General features: G+C 44.7%; 1 protein-coding gene across 2 annotated transcripts in view; it reads right to left on the bottom strand.

The window, feature by feature from the left end:
* CARS2 (cysteinyl-tRNA synthetase 2, mitochondrial) overlaps nucleotides 1-20,100 on the bottom strand; it is a 123,170-nt gene that overhangs the window by 15,409 nt on the left and 87,661 nt on the right. Inside the window, exons 13-15 of one of the 2 annotated variants that reach the window (XM_069757925.1) lie at nucleotides 18,397-18,495; nucleotides 7,277-7,513; nucleotides 6,992-7,138 (exon numbers count right to left, since the gene is read on the bottom strand). In XM_069757925.1, the coding sequence (XP_069614026.1) occupies nucleotides 7,082-7,138; nucleotides 7,277-7,513; nucleotides 18,397-18,495 (393 nt within the window). In that variant the 3' untranslated portion in view covers nucleotides 6,992-7,081. Of the gene's footprint in view, nucleotides 1-6,991; nucleotides 7,139-7,276; nucleotides 7,514-18,396; nucleotides 18,496-20,100 lie in introns of those variants that run through there. The other variant, XM_069757926.1, reaches the window with a different exon arrangement.

Below are 20,100 nucleotides of genomic sequence, written 5' to 3'. Positions count from 1 at the left end.
GTATATATTTTTCCAATTAATACATTTCTTTATCTAAATAAAAACAAAACAATAAAAGTACACATTTAGTATCGCCGCGTCCGTAACGACCCGACCTATAAAACTGTCCCCCTAGTTAACCCCTTCAGTGATCACCGAAAAAAGAAAACGCAAAAAACGACGCTTTATCATACCGCCAAACAAAAAATGGAATAACACGCGATCAAAAAGGATAGAAATAACCATGGTACCGCTGAAAACGTCATCTTGTCCTGCAAAAAACGAGCCGCCATACAGCATCATCAACGAAAAAATAAAAAAGTTATAGTCCTCAGAATAAAGCGATGCAAGATTATTATTTATATATAAAATAGTTTATAAAACTGCTTTATGAATTTTACCAAACGTAGAACGGTATTAGCGCCCCCCCAAAAAAGAAATTCATGAATAGCTGGTTTTTGTTCATTCTACTTCACAAAAATCGGAATAAAAAGCAATAAAAAAATGTCACGTGCCGAAAATGGTACCAATAAAAACGTCAACTTGTCCCGCAAAAAACAAGACCTAACATGACTCTGGGAACCAAAATATGGAAAAATTATAGCTCTCAAAATGTGGAGACGCAATAAAAAGTGTCTTTTAGTGTGTGACGGCTGCCAATCATAAAAATCCGCAAAAAAACCCCGCTATAAAAGTAAATCAAACCCCCCTTCATCACCCCCTTAGTTAGGGAAAAATAATACAATTTTAAAACATGTATTTTATTTCCATTTTCCCATTAGGGTTAGGGTTGGGGCTAAAGTTAGGGTTTGTGTTGAGGCTAAATTTAGGGTTAGGGTTGGGGCTAAAGTTAGGGTTTGATTACATTTATGGTTGGGGTTAGGGGTGTGTTTGGGTTAGGGTTTCAGTTAGAATTAGGGGGTTTCCACTGTTAGGCACATCAGGGGCTCTCCAAACGTGACATGGTGTCCGATCTCAATTCCAGCCAATTCTACGTTAAAAAAGTTAAACAGTGCTCCTTCAATTCTGAGCTCTCCCATGCGCCAAAACAGGAATTTACCCCAACGTATGGGGTATCAGCGTACTCAGGACAAATTGGACAACATTTTTTCGGGTCCAATTTCTCCTGTTACCCTTGGGAAAATACAAAACTGTGTGCTAAAAACTAATTTTTGTGGAAAAAAAAAAGAATTTTTATTTTCACGGCTCTGCGTTATAAACTGTAGTGAAACACTTGGAGCTTCAAAGTTTTCACCACACATCTAGATAAGTTCCTTAGGGGGTCTTCTTTCCAAAATGGTGTCACTGGTGGGGGGGTTTCAATGTTTAGGCACATCAGTGGCTCTTCAAACACAACATGGCGTCCCATCTCAATTCCAGTCAATTTTGCATTGAAAAGTCAAATAGCGCTCCTTCCCTTCCGAGCTCTGCCATGCGCCCAAACAGTGGTTTACCCCCACATACGGGGTATCAGCGTACTCAGGACAAATTGCACAACAACTTTTGGGGTCCAATTTCTCCTTTTACCCTTGGTAAAATAAAACAAATTGGAGTTGAAGTAAATATTTTGTGGAAAAAAAAAGTGAAATGTTCATTTTTTTTTTTTAATTCCTGTGAAACACCTGAAGGGTTTATAAACTTCTTGAATGTGGTTTTGAGCACCTTGAGATGTGCAGTTTTTAGAATGGTGTCACACTTCGGTATTTTCTATCATATAGACCCCTCAAAGTGACTTCAAATGTGATGTGGTCCCTAAAAACAAATGGTGGTGTAAAAATGAGAAATTGCTGGTCAACTTTTAACCCTTATAACTCCCTAACCCAAAAAATGTTTGGTTCCAAAATTGTGCTGATGTAAAGTTGACATGTGGGAATGTTACTTATTAAGTATTTTGTGTGACATATCTCTGTGATTTAAGGGCATAGAAATTTAAAGTTGGAAAATTGCAAAATTTTCGCCAAATTTCCATTTTTTTCACAAGTAAACGCAGGTAATATCAAAGAAATTTTACCACTATCATGAAGTACAATATGTCTTGAGAAAACAATCTCAGAATCATCAGGATCCGTTGAAGCGTTCCAGAGTTATAACCTCATAAAGGAACAGTGGTCAGAATTGTAAAAATTTGCCCGTCATTAAAGGGACATTGTCACCTGAATTTGGAGGGAACAATCTTCAGCCATGGAGGCGGGGTTTTGGGGTTTTTGATTCATCCTTTCCTTACCCGCTGGCTACATGCTGGCTGCAATATTGGATTGAAGTTCATTATCTGTCCTCCATAGTACATGCCTGTGCAAGGTAAGATTGCCTTGTGCAGGCGTGGACTACGGAGGACAGAGAATGAACTTCAATCCAATATTGCAGCCAGCATGAAGCCAGTGGGTAAGGAAAGGGTGAATCAAAAACCCCGCCTCCATGGCTGAAGATTGTTCCCTCCAAATTCAGGTGACAGTGTCCCTTTAACGTGCAAACCACCCTTGGGGGTAAAGGGGTTAATTGTATCCTGAACTCTGTCCAACATTAAAATAAGTAAATTGTTACTTAACCAGAGTTTGCTAACATTAGAAAAAGACTTGTGCAGCTTATAATACCCTCAGTGAAAATCACCTTTCAAATGCTACATCAATAACTAGGTGGCATTTCACAATTTGAGAAGCAAGAAGGGTATTAATCAGAGAGGCAGCACAGAGACCAAAGGTAACCCTGAAGGAGCTGCAGAATTTTCAAGCTGAAAGTAGAATATCTTTCTATGCGACCACAATACTCCGTACACTCTATAGAGGTGGCCTTTATGGAAGTGAGGGCAGAAAAATGCCTTTACTTATACACAAAAATTGTAAGGCTCGTTTTGAGCAGGGCTGTGGAGTCGAAGTCGGTAGAAATGTACCAACTCCGACTTCAGCTTTAAAAAAAATAATGTATTAATATTTCATAATTGAACTTTCATATGAATTTTATAAATGGTGCCCCTCAAATATATATGTTCTATCAAACTATGAACAACAGTGATAAGCAGATAAGAACACAGCCAGTACATTTCAGCAGAATTTTTCATGTGCGCTAAAAGAAATTGAGAAATTTGACCGTTCATCAAAAATAACATTGCAACAAGCAATTCCTCTGTATCTTGACATTGTCAGAGATGTTGCCCAAGTGGTTACTGCTTTGCCACCAACCCAAGTTAGTGTAGAGAGGTTGTTCTCTGCTCTCAAATAATTACCGTATATACTCGAGTATAAGCCGACCCGAGTATAAGCCGACCCCCCTAATTTTGCCACAAAAAACTGGGAAAACTTATTGACTCGAGTATAAGCCTAGGGTGGAAATGCAGCATTTACCGGTGAATTTCAAAAATAAAAATAGATCATTATTTCCCCATAGCTGTGCCATATAGTGTTCTGCACCGTTCATATTTCCCCATAGGTGTGCCCCATATAGTGCTCTGCACCGTTCATTGTGCCCCCTAGCTGTGCCATATACGGTGCTCTGCACCGTTCATTGTGCCCCATAGATGTGCCATATACGGTGCTCTGCACCGTTCACTGTGCCCCATTGCTGTGCCATATACGGTGCTCTGCACCGTTCACTGTGCCCCATAGCTGTGCCATATACGGTGCTCTGCACCGTTCACTGTGCCCCATGGCTGTGCTGTGCCATATACGGTGCTCTGCACCGTTCACTGTGCCCCATTGCTGTGCCATATACGGTGCTCTGCACCGTTCACTGTGCCCCATAGCTGTGCTGTGCCATATACGGTGCTCTGCACCGTTCACTGTGCCCCATAGCTGTGCTGTGCCATATACGGTGCTCTGCACCGTTCACTGTGCCCCATAGCTGTGCTGTGCCATATACGGTGCTCTGCACCGTTCACTGTGCCCCATAGCTGTGCTGTGCCATATACGGTGCTCTGCACCGTTCACTGTGCCCCATAGCTGTGCTGTGCCATATACGGTGCTCTGCACCGTTCACTGTGCCCCATAGCTGTGCTGTGCCATATACGGTGCTCTGCACCGTTCACTGTGCCCCATAGCTGTGCTGTGCCATATACGGTGCTCTGCACCGTTCACTGTGCCCCATAGCTGTGCTGTGCCATATACGGTGCTCTGCACCGTTCACTGTGCCCCATAGCTGTGCTGTGCCATATACGGTGCTCTGCACCGTTCACTGTGCCCCATAGCTGTGCTGTGCCATATACGGTGCTCTGCACCGTTCACTGTGCCCCATAGCTGTGCTGTGCCATATATGGTGCTCTGCACCGTTCACTGTGCCCCATAGCTGTGCTGTGCCATATACGGTGCTCTGCACCGTTCACTGTGCCCCATAGATGTTCCACATAAATTTGTGCCGCCGCTGCCGCAATAAAGAAAAAAAACCACATACTCACCTCCCTTGATTGCAGCTCCCGGCGTCTCGTTCCGGCGCCTCCATCTTCCCGGCGTCTCTGCTCTGACTGATCAGGCAGAGGGCGCCGCGCACACTATATGCGTCATCGCGCCCTCTGCCTGAACAGTCAGAGAGCAGAGACGCCGGGAAGATGGAGGCGCCGGCCGGGAAGATGGATCGGCGCCCGGCGGCTGGAACGTGGACAGGTGAATATGCTATACTTACCTAGTCCTGGCGATCCTCGCGCTGTCCCCTCCTGTCTTCGGTGCCGCAGCTTCTTTCTCTATCAGCGGTCACCGGCACCGCTGATTAGAGAAATGAATAAGCGGCTCCGCCCCTATGGGAGGTGGAGCCGCTTATTCATTTCTGTAATGAGCGGTCCCACGTGACCGCTGAAGAGAGGAAGAAACTGCAGCGCCGAAGACCGTGGGACGGCAGGGACAGCGCGAGGATCGCTGGGACTAGGTAAGTATGCCTCAGCGCCCTCACCCCCTCACCCGCCGACCCCACCGCTACCGTGACTCGAGTATAAGCCGAGGGGGGCACTTTCAGCCCAAAAATTTGGGCTGAAAATCTCGGCTTATACTCGAGTATATACGGTAGATCAGATTTGAGGGCATCCATGAAGGAGGATCTGATAGAGGCAATACTTTTTCATGAGGACAAATTTATAGATTTCTTCTTATTAACTGCATAACAGTGTTTATTGCATATTTACTTACAAGAGTTTATAAACGTTATTTGCTATATTCTAATTGTATTCTAATAAATATAGTTTTTGCTCTAAGTGGTCTGATTACTTATATGATGGTGAGAAACTGAATAAGCACGATGTTAATATTTGACAACAGTAAATTTATTGTTACGAATTGGCCATTTATGAAGGAGCCGGAGTCGAAACCTGATAAAATCCAGGAGTCGGAGTCGCAACTGTGGCTTACCGACTCCACAGCCCTGGTTTTGAGCTTACCAAAAGGCATGTGAGAGACTCCCCAAATGTATGGAGGAATGTGCTGTGGTCAGATGAGACCAAAATTTTCCTTTTTGGCAACCAAGGTAAACGATATGTCTGGCACCAAACCAACACAGCTCATCCCCTCCCCCCAGAACACCATCCCCATAGTGGAACATGGTAGTGGCAGCATCATGCTGTGGGGATGTTTTTTGGCAGCAAGGACTGGGAATATGGTCCAAGTAGAGGGGAAGATGGATGGTGCGAAAAGCAGGGATATTATTGAGCTAATTACTATTTGAGAATGGGATGGAGGTTCATCTTCCAACAAGACAATGACCCAAAGCATACTGCTAAAGCAACACAAGTTGTTTAAGGGGAAACATGTAAATGGTTTCGAGCGGCCTAGTTAAAGCCCAGACCTTAATCCAATTAAGAATCTGTGGTCAGACTTTAAGATTGCTGTTCACCAGAGAAAACCATCTAAGGCCGGTTTCACACGTCAGTGGCTCCGGTACGTGAGGTGACAGTTTCCTCATGTACCGGAGACACTGACTAGCGTAGACACATTGAAATCAATGTGTCTCTGCACGCACATGTCAGCGTGTTTTCACGGACCGTGTGTCCGTGTGCAAAACACGGAGACATGTAAGTGTTCGTGGGAGTGCACGGATTACACGGACCCATTAAAGTCAAAGTAAAACACGTACAGCACACGGACGCTGTCTGTGTGCAGTCCGTGTGCCGTGCAGGAGACAGTACTACAGTACTACAGTAAGTGCTGTCCCCCCAGCGTGGGTGCTGAAGCCGCCATTCATATCTTCTCTCCAGCAGCGTTCGCTAGAGAGAAGATATGAAAAATGCTTTTTTTTTTCCGTGTTTAAAATAAAGATCCCTGTCCCCACCCCCCCTCCCAACCCCTGTGCGCCGGCCACTGTTACTAAAATACTTACCCGGCTCCCTCGCAGTGTCCTCTCAGCGCCAGTTTCTCCTGTATGAGCGGTCACGTGGTGCCGCCGATTACAGTCATGAATATGCGGCTCCACCTCCCATAGGGGTGGAGCCGCATATTCATGACTAATGGGAGGCACCACGTGACCGCTCATACAGGAGAAGGTGCGGCGCGGAGAGGACGCTTCGAGGGAGCCGGGTGAGTATTTTATTACCAGCGGGCAGGCACACAGGGGGTGGGAGGGGGTTGGGGACAGGGATCTTTATTTAAAACACGAAAAAAAAAAAAAGGATTTTTCATATCTTCTTTCCAGCGAACGCTGCTGGAGAGAAGATATGAATGGTGGCTTCAGCACCAGATGCAGGGGACAGCGCTTATCTCTAGCGCTGTCTCCTGCACGCTCCGTGTGGTACCCAGTCGGCGCACGTGTGCCACACGGATGGCCTACGTGAGCTCACGGACACGGATAACTCCGGTACCGATTTTTTTCGGTACCGGAATTATCTGGACGTGTGGGACAGGCCTAACTTGGAGGAGCTGGAGAGTTTTGACTTGAGGAATGAGTAAAAATCCCAGTGGCAAGATGTGGAAAGCTCATAGACACTCCAAAACAACTGGCAGCAAAAGTACTGACTTTAGGGAGATGAATCCCAGAACTATACTTACCGTAATTAGAAAAAAATAATAATTATGGTTTACGCTGACAAAATGTAGACCAAATAGCATTGCTTAGTTATGAAATATAACACGTTTTCTGAAAAAAATATATATAATTTTAATGTGACATAAATGGCAGCACATGAGAAATAATCAGACTATTCCGGGTTTTCCTTTTTGTTCTGCAGTTCCCATGTAGAAACCGTCCCTCTGTCCTAAAAAATATGAAATAATCCAATGACTAGACATCTGCAGTTGGCATGGAGTTTGGGGATAACATTTGATAAAAGTTATTGCTTTATTAGCTCTTAATAAAAATGAGGCAACTGTAATGATCAGCGACAGCAATTTACCTTAATGGTGACACCAAGCCCGGCTAAGTTCAGGCGTACTCCATCACAGGCCCTCATTAGGGGCTCCCTGTCTTTAATCATCTGCTTCCTCCTCTCCTTCTGCTGCCCCTTCTCTTCCCGCCAGTCTTGCACCGTCTCCTCGGTTGCTAGAGCGTAATTACGAACTTGGCTTCTGAAGTCTACAATCTCATCAACCACGTTCATTAGAAGTGCAGGATTTTTCCCTTCTACCGCAACCTATTGAGAGACGAGCAGGACAACAGAAAAACACATCGTTACTATTCAATCCAATTATGAGGAGGCAACATGCGCCAGTTTTCTGGTGGAAAAAAGAAGCAAATTTTGCTGCATGTGATCTCATGACCTTTTTTGGTTTTGTGACAATTAAAAAAAACAACAACATAAATTTACACCGGAAATTGCTATAAATCGGCGGATATATCTAGAACATCACAAATCCATTGATTTCCTTTTCTGGCGCATGAACTGTCAAAGATTGTCACAGTCACACATGGCCTGCTGTGGTGAAGATCTTATACTTGGCTGCACATTTCAATAGAGTTTCATCTATAAAGTCTGTTTATGATCTGCGAGAAGAAAAAGGGATGTGCACTGAATTTACTGATGGCTTTTGCCTGCACATACCCTAGGGACATGCAGGGACGGACTGGGGCTGAAATAATTCAGTCCTGGCATTTGAAGTCACACAGGCCCATGTTGTCCCCGTCCCCATGAACCAGATGGGCATATATTACTAATATTACCCTGGATGGAGGAAAGGAAGATTTTCTACAAGACCAATATGTCTGATGATACCCGTGGCCTGCTGGGGTGAGTGATGGAGTCAGCGACTTTGTGCTCCGTCACAACAACCCCTTCTTGATCAAAATGTTTGGCCCGATAAAATAATAAAGCCTATATTCCCCTCCCGTGCCGGGACCGATCCCGCGGTGTTGGCACTCACTCTACCCCTGTGTTGTGACATGTGACGCCGAATCAGAGCCGACATCACTGTCCCCGCCTTCAGAAAAATCAAAGATGAACAGGAAGTCCGGAAGCGGCAGCTTCCTCTTCATACTCAATTCGTACAAAGGCGGGGCCAGTGACGCCAGCACTGATTGGGCGCCGGTGTCACATGTCACAACATTGGGGAGAGAGAGTGCCGACACCGTGGCAACAGCATTGTCATGGGAGGGGAGTACAAGCTTTATTATTTTGTGGGGGCCAAACATCTGGAATGAGAAGTTGTACAAGCAGTGGACAACTTCTTTACGGCTACATTTCCATAATGAGTATTTGTTGAATTTTTGACATTTTCTGCAGCATTTCTTTGCGTTTTTGACTTGGGTTTTTAGACTGTTTTTGGTACGTCATGCTTTATATTAAACTGCTTTGAAACAGTCATATGCAGATTGCATGCATTTTTGGAGCATTCCTGCAGTGGAAACGCACTAAAAACGCATGTGGATTTTCTGCATCCAGAGCAGTTAACGGGGAAAATACGCAGCATAAAAATCTCATAGATGTTATACTATGCCCGATGTGATATCATCATTTTACAAGACCTGTAATGTTTTTAACCCCTTCACAACATGACCAATTTCTGTTCTGTGTTTTTCGTTCCTTCCCTTTTTGAACAACTTTTTTATTTTTCTGTCCACATAGAAGGATGAGGGTTTGTTTTTTAGGAAAAGTTGTACTTTTCAATGACACCATTCAATTATTACCTAGTGGTCTGGGAAAAAAAAATTCATGTGTGGTGAAATTGCAAAAAAAAAAAAGCAATTCTGATGTTATTATGGGGGAATTGTTTCTACTGCGCACTAAAAATAATCTGGCAATATGATTCTCCTCATCAGTACCATTACAGGGAAAACAAACTTGTCCAGTTTTTTTTAATTAGTTTAGTGATCAAAAATAAAATTGTAATTTGAAAAAAACGTTTCCAAAACCAGTAACGTTTTAATTTTTGGGCTAATAGAGCGGTCATTTGAGGGCTGAACTTTTGCGAAGCAAAACAATGTTTTTATTGCTACCATTTTGGAATAAGTATGTTATTTTGCTTCCTTTTTACAGGGTGTTTTTGCAGTATGTTGGTGACCAAAAAAAACATAATTTTGCCATTTTTAATTTGAAATTTTTCCTGTTTACGGTGTTTACTGATTGGGTAAAATTATTTATTTTTTGCAGATTGGAATTTTATACACACAGCGATACAAGGAGACTTCAAAGTCCACCAAGGTTTGGTTTTCAGTAGAAGTCCTGGACGATTCTGGAGTGGCCATCATAGAAAGTCTTCGGTGGGATTTAAAGAAGGCAGTTAGATTACGCCAACACAAGAATATTAGTGAACTAGAGGCCATTGCTCATGAGGAGCGGGCGTGTGTTCCTCGGGAACACTGCCCAAAGTTGGTGTCTGGCTGTACATCACATTTGCAGTAGGTCATAACAGCAAAAAGGTGACCTAGGTACCAAAGGTGCTTGACATGAAGGAGTTGAATAATTCTGAGACTGCAGGGGTCTTGTAGTAGACTGCAACCTCTTGTATCAGTTTTGTGGAGTTGTGTTATGAACAGGTGATTCAGAACCACAATGGACCTAGTGGTTAAGAGCACACAAAGTGACCTGATAGTTACTAACATAGGACGAGCTCTGAAACGTGGGAACTCTGCTGACCGCAATCCCTAATCCTATCATACCACACTAGAGGTAGCCGTGGATTGCGCCTAACGCTCCCTATGCAACTCGGCACAGCCTGAGAAACTAACTAGCCCTGAAGATAGAAAAATAAGCCTACCTTGCCTCAGAGAAATTCCCCAAAGGAAAAGGCAGCCCCCCACATATAATGACTGTGAGTTAAGATGAAAATACAAACACAGAGATGAAATAGATATTAGCAAAGTGAGGCCCGACTTACTGAATAGACCGAGGATAGGAAAGATAGCTTTGCGGTCAGCACAAAAACCTACAAACAACCACGCAGAGGGGCAAAAAGACCCTCCGCACCGACTAACGGTACGGAGGTGCTCCCTCTGCGTCTCAGAGCTTCCAGCAAGCAAGAAAAACCAATATAGCAAGCTGGACAGAAAATATAGCAAACAAAAGTAACACAAGCAAAACTTAGCTTATGCAGGGCAGACAGGCCACAAGAACGATCCAGGAGAAAGCAAGACCAATACTGGAACATTGACTGGAGGCCAGGAACAAAGAACTAGGTGGAGTTAAATAGAGCAGCACCTAACGACTTAACCTCGTCACCTGAGGAAGGAAACTCAGAAGCTGCAGCCCCACTCACATCCACCAGAGGAAGCTCATAGACAGAACCAGCCGAAGTACCACTCATGACCACAGGAGGGAGCTTGACCACAGAATTCACAACAGTACCCCCCCCTGAGGAGGGGTCACCGAACCCTCACCAGAGCCCCCAGGCCGACCAGGATGAGCCAAATGAAAGGCACGAACCAGATCGGCAGCATGAACATCAGAGGCAAAGACCCAGGAATTATCTTCCTGACCATAACCCTTCCACTTAACCAGGTACTGGAGTTTCCGTCTCGAAATACGAGAATCCAAAATCTTCTCCACTATATACTCCAACTCCCCCTCAACCAAAACCAGGGCAGGAGGATCAACGGATGGAACCACAGGTGCCACGTATCTCCGCAACAATGACCTATGGAACACGTTATGGATGGAAAAAGAAGCTGGAAGGGTCAAACGAAAAGACACAGGATTAAGAACCTCAGAAATCCTATACGGACCAATGAAACGAGGCTTAAACTTAGGAGAGGAAACTTTCATAGGAATATAACGAGATGACAACCAAACCAAATCCCCAACACGAAGTCGGGGACCCACACAGCGCCTGCGGTTAGCGAAACGTTGAGCCTTCTCCTGAGACAATGTCAAATTGTCCACCACATGAGTCCAAATCTGCTGCAACCTATCCACCACAGTATGCACACCAGGACAGTCAGAAGACTCAACCTGCCCTGAAGAGAAACAAGGATGGAAACCAGAATTGCAGAAAAACGGCGAAACCAAAGTAGCCGAGCTGGCCCGATTATTAAGGGCGAACTCAGCCAAAGGCAAAAAGGACACCCAATCATCCTGATCGACAGAAACAAAACATCTCAGATATGTTTCCAAGGTCTGATTGGTTCGTTCAGTCTGGCCATTTGTCTGAGGATGGAAAGCCGAGGAAAAAGACAAATCAATGCCTATCCTAGCACAAAAGGCTCGCCAAAACCTCAAAACAAACTGGGAACCTCTGTCAGAAACGATGTTCTCCGGAATGCCATGTAAACGGACCACATGCTGGAAGAACAATGGCACCAAATCAGAGGAGGAAGGCAATTTAGCCAAGGGTACCAAATGGACCATCTTAGAGAAGCGATCACAAACAACCCAAATGACCGACATTTTTTGAGAGACGGGGAGATCCGAAATAAAATCCATAGAGATATGTGTCCAGGGCCTCTTCGGGACTGGCAAGGGCAAAAGCAACCCACTGGCACGAGAACAGCAGGGCTTAGCCCGAGCACAAATCCCACAGGACTGCACAAACGCACATCCCGCGACAGAGACGGCCACCAAAAGGATCTAGCCACCAAATCTCTGGTACCAAAGATTCCAGGATGACCAGCCAACACCGAACAATGAACCTCAGAGATAACTCTACTCGTCCATTTATCAGGGACAAACAGTTTCTCCGCTGGGCAACGGTCAGGTCTATTAGCCTGAAATTTTTGCAGCACCCGCCGCAAATCAGGGGAGATGGCAGACAAAATTACCCCCTCTTTGAGAATACTGGCCGGCTCAGACAAACCCGGAGAGTCGGGCACAAAACTCCTAGACAGGCATCTGCCTTCACATTTTTAGAGCCCGGAAGGTACGAAACCACAAAGTCAAAACGGGAGAAAAACAGCGACCAACGAGCCTGTCTAGGATTCAACCGTTTGGCAGACTCGAGATAAGTCAAGTTCTTGTGATCAGTCAAGACCACCACGCGATGCTTAGCTCCTTCAAGCCAATGACGCCACTCCTCGAATGCCCACTTCATGGCCAGCAACTCTCGATTGCCAACATCATAATTACGTTCAGCCGGCGAAAACTTCCTGGAAAAGAAGGCGCATGGTTTCATCACCGAGCCATCAGAACTTCTTTGCGACAAAACAGCCCCTGCTCCAATCTCAGAAGCATCAACCTCGACCTGGAACAGGAGCGAAACATCTGGTTGGCACAACACAGGGGCAGAAGAAAAACGACGCATCAACTCTTGAAAAGCTTCCACAGCAGCAGAAGACCAATTGACCACATCAGCACCCTTCTTGGTTAACTCAGTCAACGGTTTAGCAATACTAGAAAAATTATTGATGAAGCGACGATAAAAATTAGCAAAGCCCAGGAACTTCTGCAGACTCTTCAGAGATGTCGGCTGAGTCCAATCATAAATGGCCTGAACTTTAACAGGGTCCATCTCGATAGTAGAAGGGGAAAAAATGAACCCCAAAAATGAAACCTTCTGAACACCAAAGAGACACTTTGACCCCTTCACAAACAAAGAATTCGCACGCAGAACCTGGAACACCATTCTGACCTGCTTCACGTGAGACTCCCAATCATCCGAGAAGACCAAAATATCATCCAAGTATACAATCAGGAATTTATCCAGGTACTCTCGGAAGATGTCATGCATAAAGGACTGAAACACTGATGGAGCATTAGAAAGCCCGAATGGCATAACCAGGTACTCAAAATGGCCCTCGGGCGTATTAAATGCTGTTTTCCATTCATCGCCCTGTTTAATACGCACAAGATTATACGCACCACGAAGATCTATCTTGGTGAACCAACTAGCCCCCTCAATCCGAGCAAACAAATCAGACAGCAGCGGCAAGGGGTACTGAAATTTGACCGTGATTTTATTTAGAAGGCGGTAATCAATTACAAGGTCTCAGCGAACCATCCTTCTTGGCCACAAAATAGAACCCTGCTCCCAATGGCGACGACGACGGGCGAATATTACCCTTCTCCAAGGATTCCTTTACGTAACTCCGCATAGCGGCGTGTTCAGGCACAGACAAATTAAACAGTCGACCTTTAGGAAATTTACTACCAGGAATCAAATCGATAGCACAATCACAATCCCTATGCGGAGGTAGGGCACTGGACTTGGGCTCATCAAATACATCCCGGTAATCCGACAAGAACTCTGGGACCTCAGAAGGGGTGGATGATGAAATAGACAGAAAAGGAACATCACCATGTACCCCCTGACAACCCCAGCTGGACACAGACATTGATCTCCAATCCAATACTGGGTTATGGACCTGTAGCCATGGCAACCCCAACACGACCACATCATGCAGATTATGCAACACCAAAAAGCGAATATCCTCCTGATGCGCAGGAGCCATGCACATGGTCAGCTGGGTCCACTACTGAGGCTTATTCTTGGCCAAAGGCGTAGCATCAATTCCTCTCAATGGAATAGGATACTGCAAGGGCTCCAAGAAAAACCCACAGCGCCTAGCATACTCCAAGTCCATCAAATTCAGGGCAGCGCCTGAATCCACAAATGCCATGACAGAATAGGATGACAAAGAGCAGATCAAAGTAACGGACAAAAGAAATTTCGACTGTACCGTACCAATGGTGGCAGACATAGCAAACCGCTTAGTGCGCTTACGACAATCGGAGATAGCATGAGTGGAATCACCACAGTAAAAACACAGCCCATTCCGACGTCTCTGTTCTTGCCGTTCAGCTCTGGTCAAAGTCCTATCGCACTGCATAGGCTCAGGTCCATGCTCAGATAATACCGCCAAATGGTGCACAGTTTTACGCTCACGCAAGCGTCGACCGATCTGAATGGCCAAAGACATAGACTCATTCAGACCAGCAGGCATAGGAAATCCCACCATGACATCCTTAAGGGCTTCAGAGAGACCTTTTCTGAAAATTGCTGCCAGCGCACATTCATTCCATTGAGTGAGCACAGACCACTTCCTAAACTTCTGACAATATATCTCTACCTCATCCTGACCCTGAGACAGAGCCAGCAAATTTTTCTCTGCCTGATCCACTGAATTAGGTTCATCATACAGCAATCCGAGCGCCAGAAAAAATGCATCAATATTACACAATGCAGGATCTCCTGGCGCAAGGGAAAATGCCCAGTCTTGAGGGTCGCCACGCAATAAAGAAACAATGATCTTAACTTGTTGAACTGGGTCACCAGAGGAGCGGGGTTTCAAAGCCAGAAACAGTTTACAATTATTCTTAAAACTCAGAAACTTAGCTCTATCTCCAGAAAACAAATCAGGAATAGGAATTCTTGGCTCTAACATAGAATTCTGAACCACAAAGTCTTGAATATTTTGTACTCTTGCAGTGAGATGATCCACACAAGAAGACAGATCTTTAATGTCCATCACTACACCTGTGTCCTGAACCACCCAAATGTCTAGGGGAAAAGAAAGACAAAACACAGTACAGAGAAAAAAAAATGGTCTCAGAACTTCTCTTTTCCCTCTATTGAGAAGCATTAGTACTTTGGGCCTCCAGTACTGTTATGAACAGGTGATTCAGAACCACAATGGACCTAGTGGTTAAGAGCACACAAAGTGACCTGATAGTTACTAACATAGGACGAGCTCTGAAACGTGGGAACTCTGCTGACCGCAATCCCCAATCCTATCATACCACACTAGAGGTAGCCGTGGATTGCGCCTAACGCTCCCTATGCAACTCGGCACAGCCTGAGAAACTAACTAGCCCTGAAGATAGAAAAATAAGCCTACCTTGCCTCAGAGAAATTCCCCAAAGGAAAAGGCAGCCCCCCACATATAATGAAAGTGAGTTAAGATGAAAATACAAACACAGAGATGAAATAGATATTAGCAAAGTGAGGCCCGACTTACTGAATAGACCGAGAATAGGAAAGATAGCTTTGCGGTCAGCACAAAAACCTACAAACAACCACGCAGAGGGGCAAAAAGACCCTCCGCACCGACTAACGGTACGGAGGTGCTCCCTCTGCGTCTCAGAGCTTCCAGCAAGCAAGAAAAACCAATATAGCAAGCTGGACAAAAAATATAGCAAACAAAAGTAACACAAGCAAAACTTAGCTTATGCAGGGCAGACAGGCCACAAGAACGATCCAGGAGAAAGCAAGACCAATACTGGAACATTGACTGGAGGCCAGGAACAAAGAACTAGGTGGAGTTAAATAGAGCAGCACCTAACGACTTAACCTCGTCACCTGAGGAAGGAAACTCAGAAGCCGCAGCCCTACTCACATCCACCAGAGGAAGCTCATAGACAGAACCAGCCGAAGTACCACTCATGACCACAGGAGGGAGCTTGACCACAGAATTCACAACAGAGTTGTAAATTTCACTGGTAGCCTTAGGCCAGTTTCACATTAGCGTTGCGGACGGCTGCGGACTTCCTCCGTGAAGCCCCGCCCTCAGCCGCACCTCCACCGCTAGCTCCGCCTACTTCGGCATGCGGCCTGCGTACCTATCTTTAACATTAGGTATGCAGGCCGTGCCACTGTATGCAGATGCTTCCGCATGCGTTGTTTTGACGATGCAGCGACCAGCGTAGAACGCAGCTTTGTAGCAATTTTTTTTTCTCCGCATCGTCAAAACGACGTATGCGGAAGCATCTGCATACAGCGGCACGACCTGCGTACCTAATGTTAAAGATACAGTCATGGCCAAAAGTATTGACACCCCTGCAATTCTGTCAGATAATACTCATTTTCTATCTGAAAATGATTGCAAACACAAATTGTTTGGTATTATTATCTTCATTTAATTTGTCTTAAAAAAACACAAAAAGAATTGTCCTAAAGCCAAATTGGATATAATTCCACACAAAACATAAAAAAGGGGTGGACAAAAGTATTGGCACTGTTCGAAAAATCATGTGATGCTTCTCTAATTTGTGTAATTAACAGCACCTGTAACTTACCTGTGGCACCTAACAGGTGTTGGCAATAACTAAATCACACTTGCAGCCAGTTGACATGGATTAAAGTTGACTCAACCTCTGTCCTGTGTCCTTGTGTGTACCACATTGAGCATGGAGAAAAGAAAGAAGACCAAAGAACTGTCTGAGGACTTGAGAAACCAAATTGTGAGGAAGCATGAGCAATCTCAAGGCTACAAGTCCATCTCCAAAGACCTGAATGTTCCTGTGTCTACCGTGCCCAGTGTCATCAAGAAGTTTAAAGCCAATGGCACTGTGGCTAACCTCCCTAGATGTAGACAGAAAAGAAAAATTGACAAGAGATTTCAACACAAGATTGTGCGGATGTTGGATAAAGAACCTCGACTAACATCTAAACAAGTTCCAGCTGCCCTGCAGTCCGAGGGTACAACAATGTCAACCCATACTACCCATCGGCGTCAGAATGAAAAGGGACTGTATGGTAGGAGACCCTGGAAGACCCCGAGACATAAAAAAGCCAGGCTGGAGTTTGCCAAAACTTACCTGAAAAAGCCTAAAACGTTTTGGAAGAATGTTCTCTGGTCAAATGAGACAAAAGTAGAGCTTTTTGGGCAAAGGCATCAACATAGAGTTTACAGGAGAAAAAAAGAGGCATTCAAAGAAAAGAACACGGTCCCTACAGTCAAACATGGCGGAGGTTCCCTGATGTTTTGGGGTTGCTTTGCTGCCTCTGGCACTGGACTGCTTGACCGTGTGCATGGCATTATGAAGTCTGAAGACTACCAACAAATTTTGCAGCATAATGTAGGGCCCAGTGTGAGAAAGCTGGGTCTCCCTCAAAGGTCATTGGTCTTCCAGCAGGACAATGAACCAAAACAGACTTCAAAAAGCACTAGAAAATGGTTTGAGAGAAAGCACTGGAGACTTCTAAGGTGGCCAGCAATGAGTCCAGACCTGAATGCCATAGAACACCTGTGGAGAGATCTAAAAATGGCAGTTTGGAGAAGGCACCCTTCAAATATCAGGGACCTGGAGCAGTTTGCCAAAGAAGAATGGTCTAAAATTCCAGCAGAGCAGTGTAAGAAACTCATTGATGGTTACCGTGAGTGGTTGGTCGCAGTTATTTTGGCTAAAGGTTGTGCAACCAAGTATTAGGCTGAGGGTGCCAATACTTTTGTCTGGCCCATTTTTGGAGTTTTGTGTGAAATGATCAATGTTTTGCTTTTTGCTTCATTCTCTTTTGTCTTTTTTCATTTAAGACAAATTAAATGAAGATAATAATACCAAAGAATTTGTGTTTGCAATCATTTTCAGAATGAAACTGAGTATTATCTGACAGAATTGCAGGGGTGTCAATACTTTTGGCCATGACTGTAGGTTTGCAGGCCGCATGCTGGCCGCATGCAGAAGTAGGCGGAGCTAGCGGCTGAGGTCAGGGCTTCACGGAGGAAGTCCGCAGCCCTCCGCAGCTCCTCAAAACGCTAGTGTGAAACTAGCCTAAGCTGTCATTGGGGGTGGTTATTCAGATGATAAGTCGAAATGTATTGATCAGTGGGAGTCCAAACATGGGGGTCTACACCAATCATCCGGAAACGGAACTTCTATCCTTGTTAGAATGCAGTGTCAGAGTGTAAGCCCTCTCTGCTTTTTCAGGGGGTCCCACAGAAAATGAATGGGGTGTCGGGAAGGCTTTTGCACAGAGATAAAAGTGCTCATGTTCAGGATTTGCAGCAAAAAATTCCGTTGCAAATCCTGACATGTTGGCAAAAACAAAACATGGGTAAAATTAAAATATGATTTTGCTGCATATTTTTCTCCACTCATTAATGTGGATGAATCTGCTGCAAGAATTGACATGATGCAGATTACAATCTGCTAGGAAAAAATTAGCAATGTGTGCATGGGATTTCAGAAAACTCACTTTACTGCTACTGTAAAGTGCTACGTACTTTCAGCACCAAATCCGTGCAGAAGAAATGCACATAGCCTTATGGATGAAAATTCACCGTTCAGCCAATTAGTACGGAACCACCACCGAACAATCAATTATCATCTCCTCCATGAATAGGTTCTCCGACGAAATTAAGAAAGAGGGTTGTTCTGTAAATTATGCTCAAGTTTAGTTGTGGGTAAATTACATATCAAAGAAAGGATGGTACCTGCTTCTCCTGCTGAGACATTCCCAAAAGATCCAAGAACTGCTCCACGAAGGACACAATGGCACCGTACACCACAGGGCTACGAGCCGCGGGTATTCCCTGCAACGGAGGAAATGGATTGTGTTTTGTTTAGTTAAGCGACACTGATGCAATGTGACGTCTGATCTATACAAATCCCATGGTCTGCAAAGATGCATTGGTCCGGCATCCCAACGGTGTCATGCAACATTCACAGACACATGATGGCTGCCGACCACAGGCTAGCGCTGCTTCACCCCGGGAGATGATAAGCATTGCCTTCAAAAATCCCACACATTGGTTCCATTTTGCAAATTCTTAAATGTAAAAAACACTGAAGAGCCTTAAATATGATTATTGTAATGTACAAGGCCTAAATTATAATAATCTTTATTTTTATATAGTGCTAACATATTCCGCAGCGCTTTACAGTTATGGCTTATTATTTTACAGATTGCAGCTGGGTAATAACACTACAAATATGTAACAAACTAAAAAGGGCTAAAACTGAACTAAGATCCCTCAATAAAATGAAAGAATAGTACAGAATAATTCTATATTTCTGTACACACCTTTCTCAAGGATCCCACCCTGTTGGAAGCCATCATGGGCAAATTTTCACAACTTGTGACTATGTCAGCAGGTTTTTTCTATACCATGTGAGAGCAGCATGATGTAGGGGCAGAGACCTTAATTACGTCGATGTATTACTTTACTGGGTGATGAAGTGTTGATTAAAAACTATTTCCTCTGCTGCTGATCTCCCAGCTCTCTGAATGCTGAGCTCTCTATAACCCCGCCCACACCACTGATTGGCAGCTTTCCGTGTACACTGTGCATAAGCAGAAAGCTGCCAATCATTGGGGGGCGTGGCTGGACTACCTAGTGGCAGGTTTATTAGTCCTCTAGTGATAATCTCCTGCTGATAAAACAGAAATTTTATTATATATATATTATTTACATACAGTATATATATATATATATATATATATATATATATCTAGCAGCCTAGTAGGTGGCAGCACTGGAATCAGGGCCTATGCCTCTGCATTATACTGGTCTCATGCAGCAAAAACCTGGTGACACATTTCCTTCAAATGGAGTCTGTCACCCCCAATAATGCAAGTTCAGCTACTTAAACATTTATATAAGGGACATAGCCCTATAAAAGCATACCAGTAATATACATTGTAATGCGGTAGTTTCAGTAAAATTACTTTTAATCCATATGCAAATGAGAGCACTTTGGTGCACCCTTGGTGTGGCCTATAACTCAGTGCTCAGTGACATCCTCCAATTTGCACATCCAGCAATGATCGCTCCCTAAACTCAAATCTTTGTTCCTGCATGTGTGCACTGACACTAGAGGAAATCTAGCGACACGCTCACAGTGTCAGGGTGGGCGCGCACACTGAGTGTGCTCGGATTTTCAGCTCTTCCCTGAAGTCACTCGCTCGCAACATTACAGTAACAGAAGCTGGAGCTCGGAGCATGTCTGCACCCACACTGAGTATGCGCCCAGACGGACACCGTGAGCATACTGCTGGGTCCTCCACGGTCAGTGTGCATGCACAGGAACAGAGCTTTCAGCCAATCAAGATCAGGGACAGTGCTGGATATGCAAATTGGCGGGTGTAACGGTGCACCAAGACATTAGCTATGCCAAGGGTGCACCAAGGTGCTCTC

Source organism: Ranitomeya imitator, chromosome 3 (genome assembly GCF_032444005.1).
Source record: "Ranitomeya imitator isolate aRanImi1 chromosome 3, aRanImi1.pri, whole genome shotgun sequence".
NCBI classification, from domain to species: domain Eukaryota; kingdom Metazoa; phylum Chordata; class Amphibia; order Anura; family Dendrobatidae; genus Ranitomeya; species Ranitomeya imitator.
This window is presented reverse-complemented; position numbering and strand designations above follow the sequence as displayed.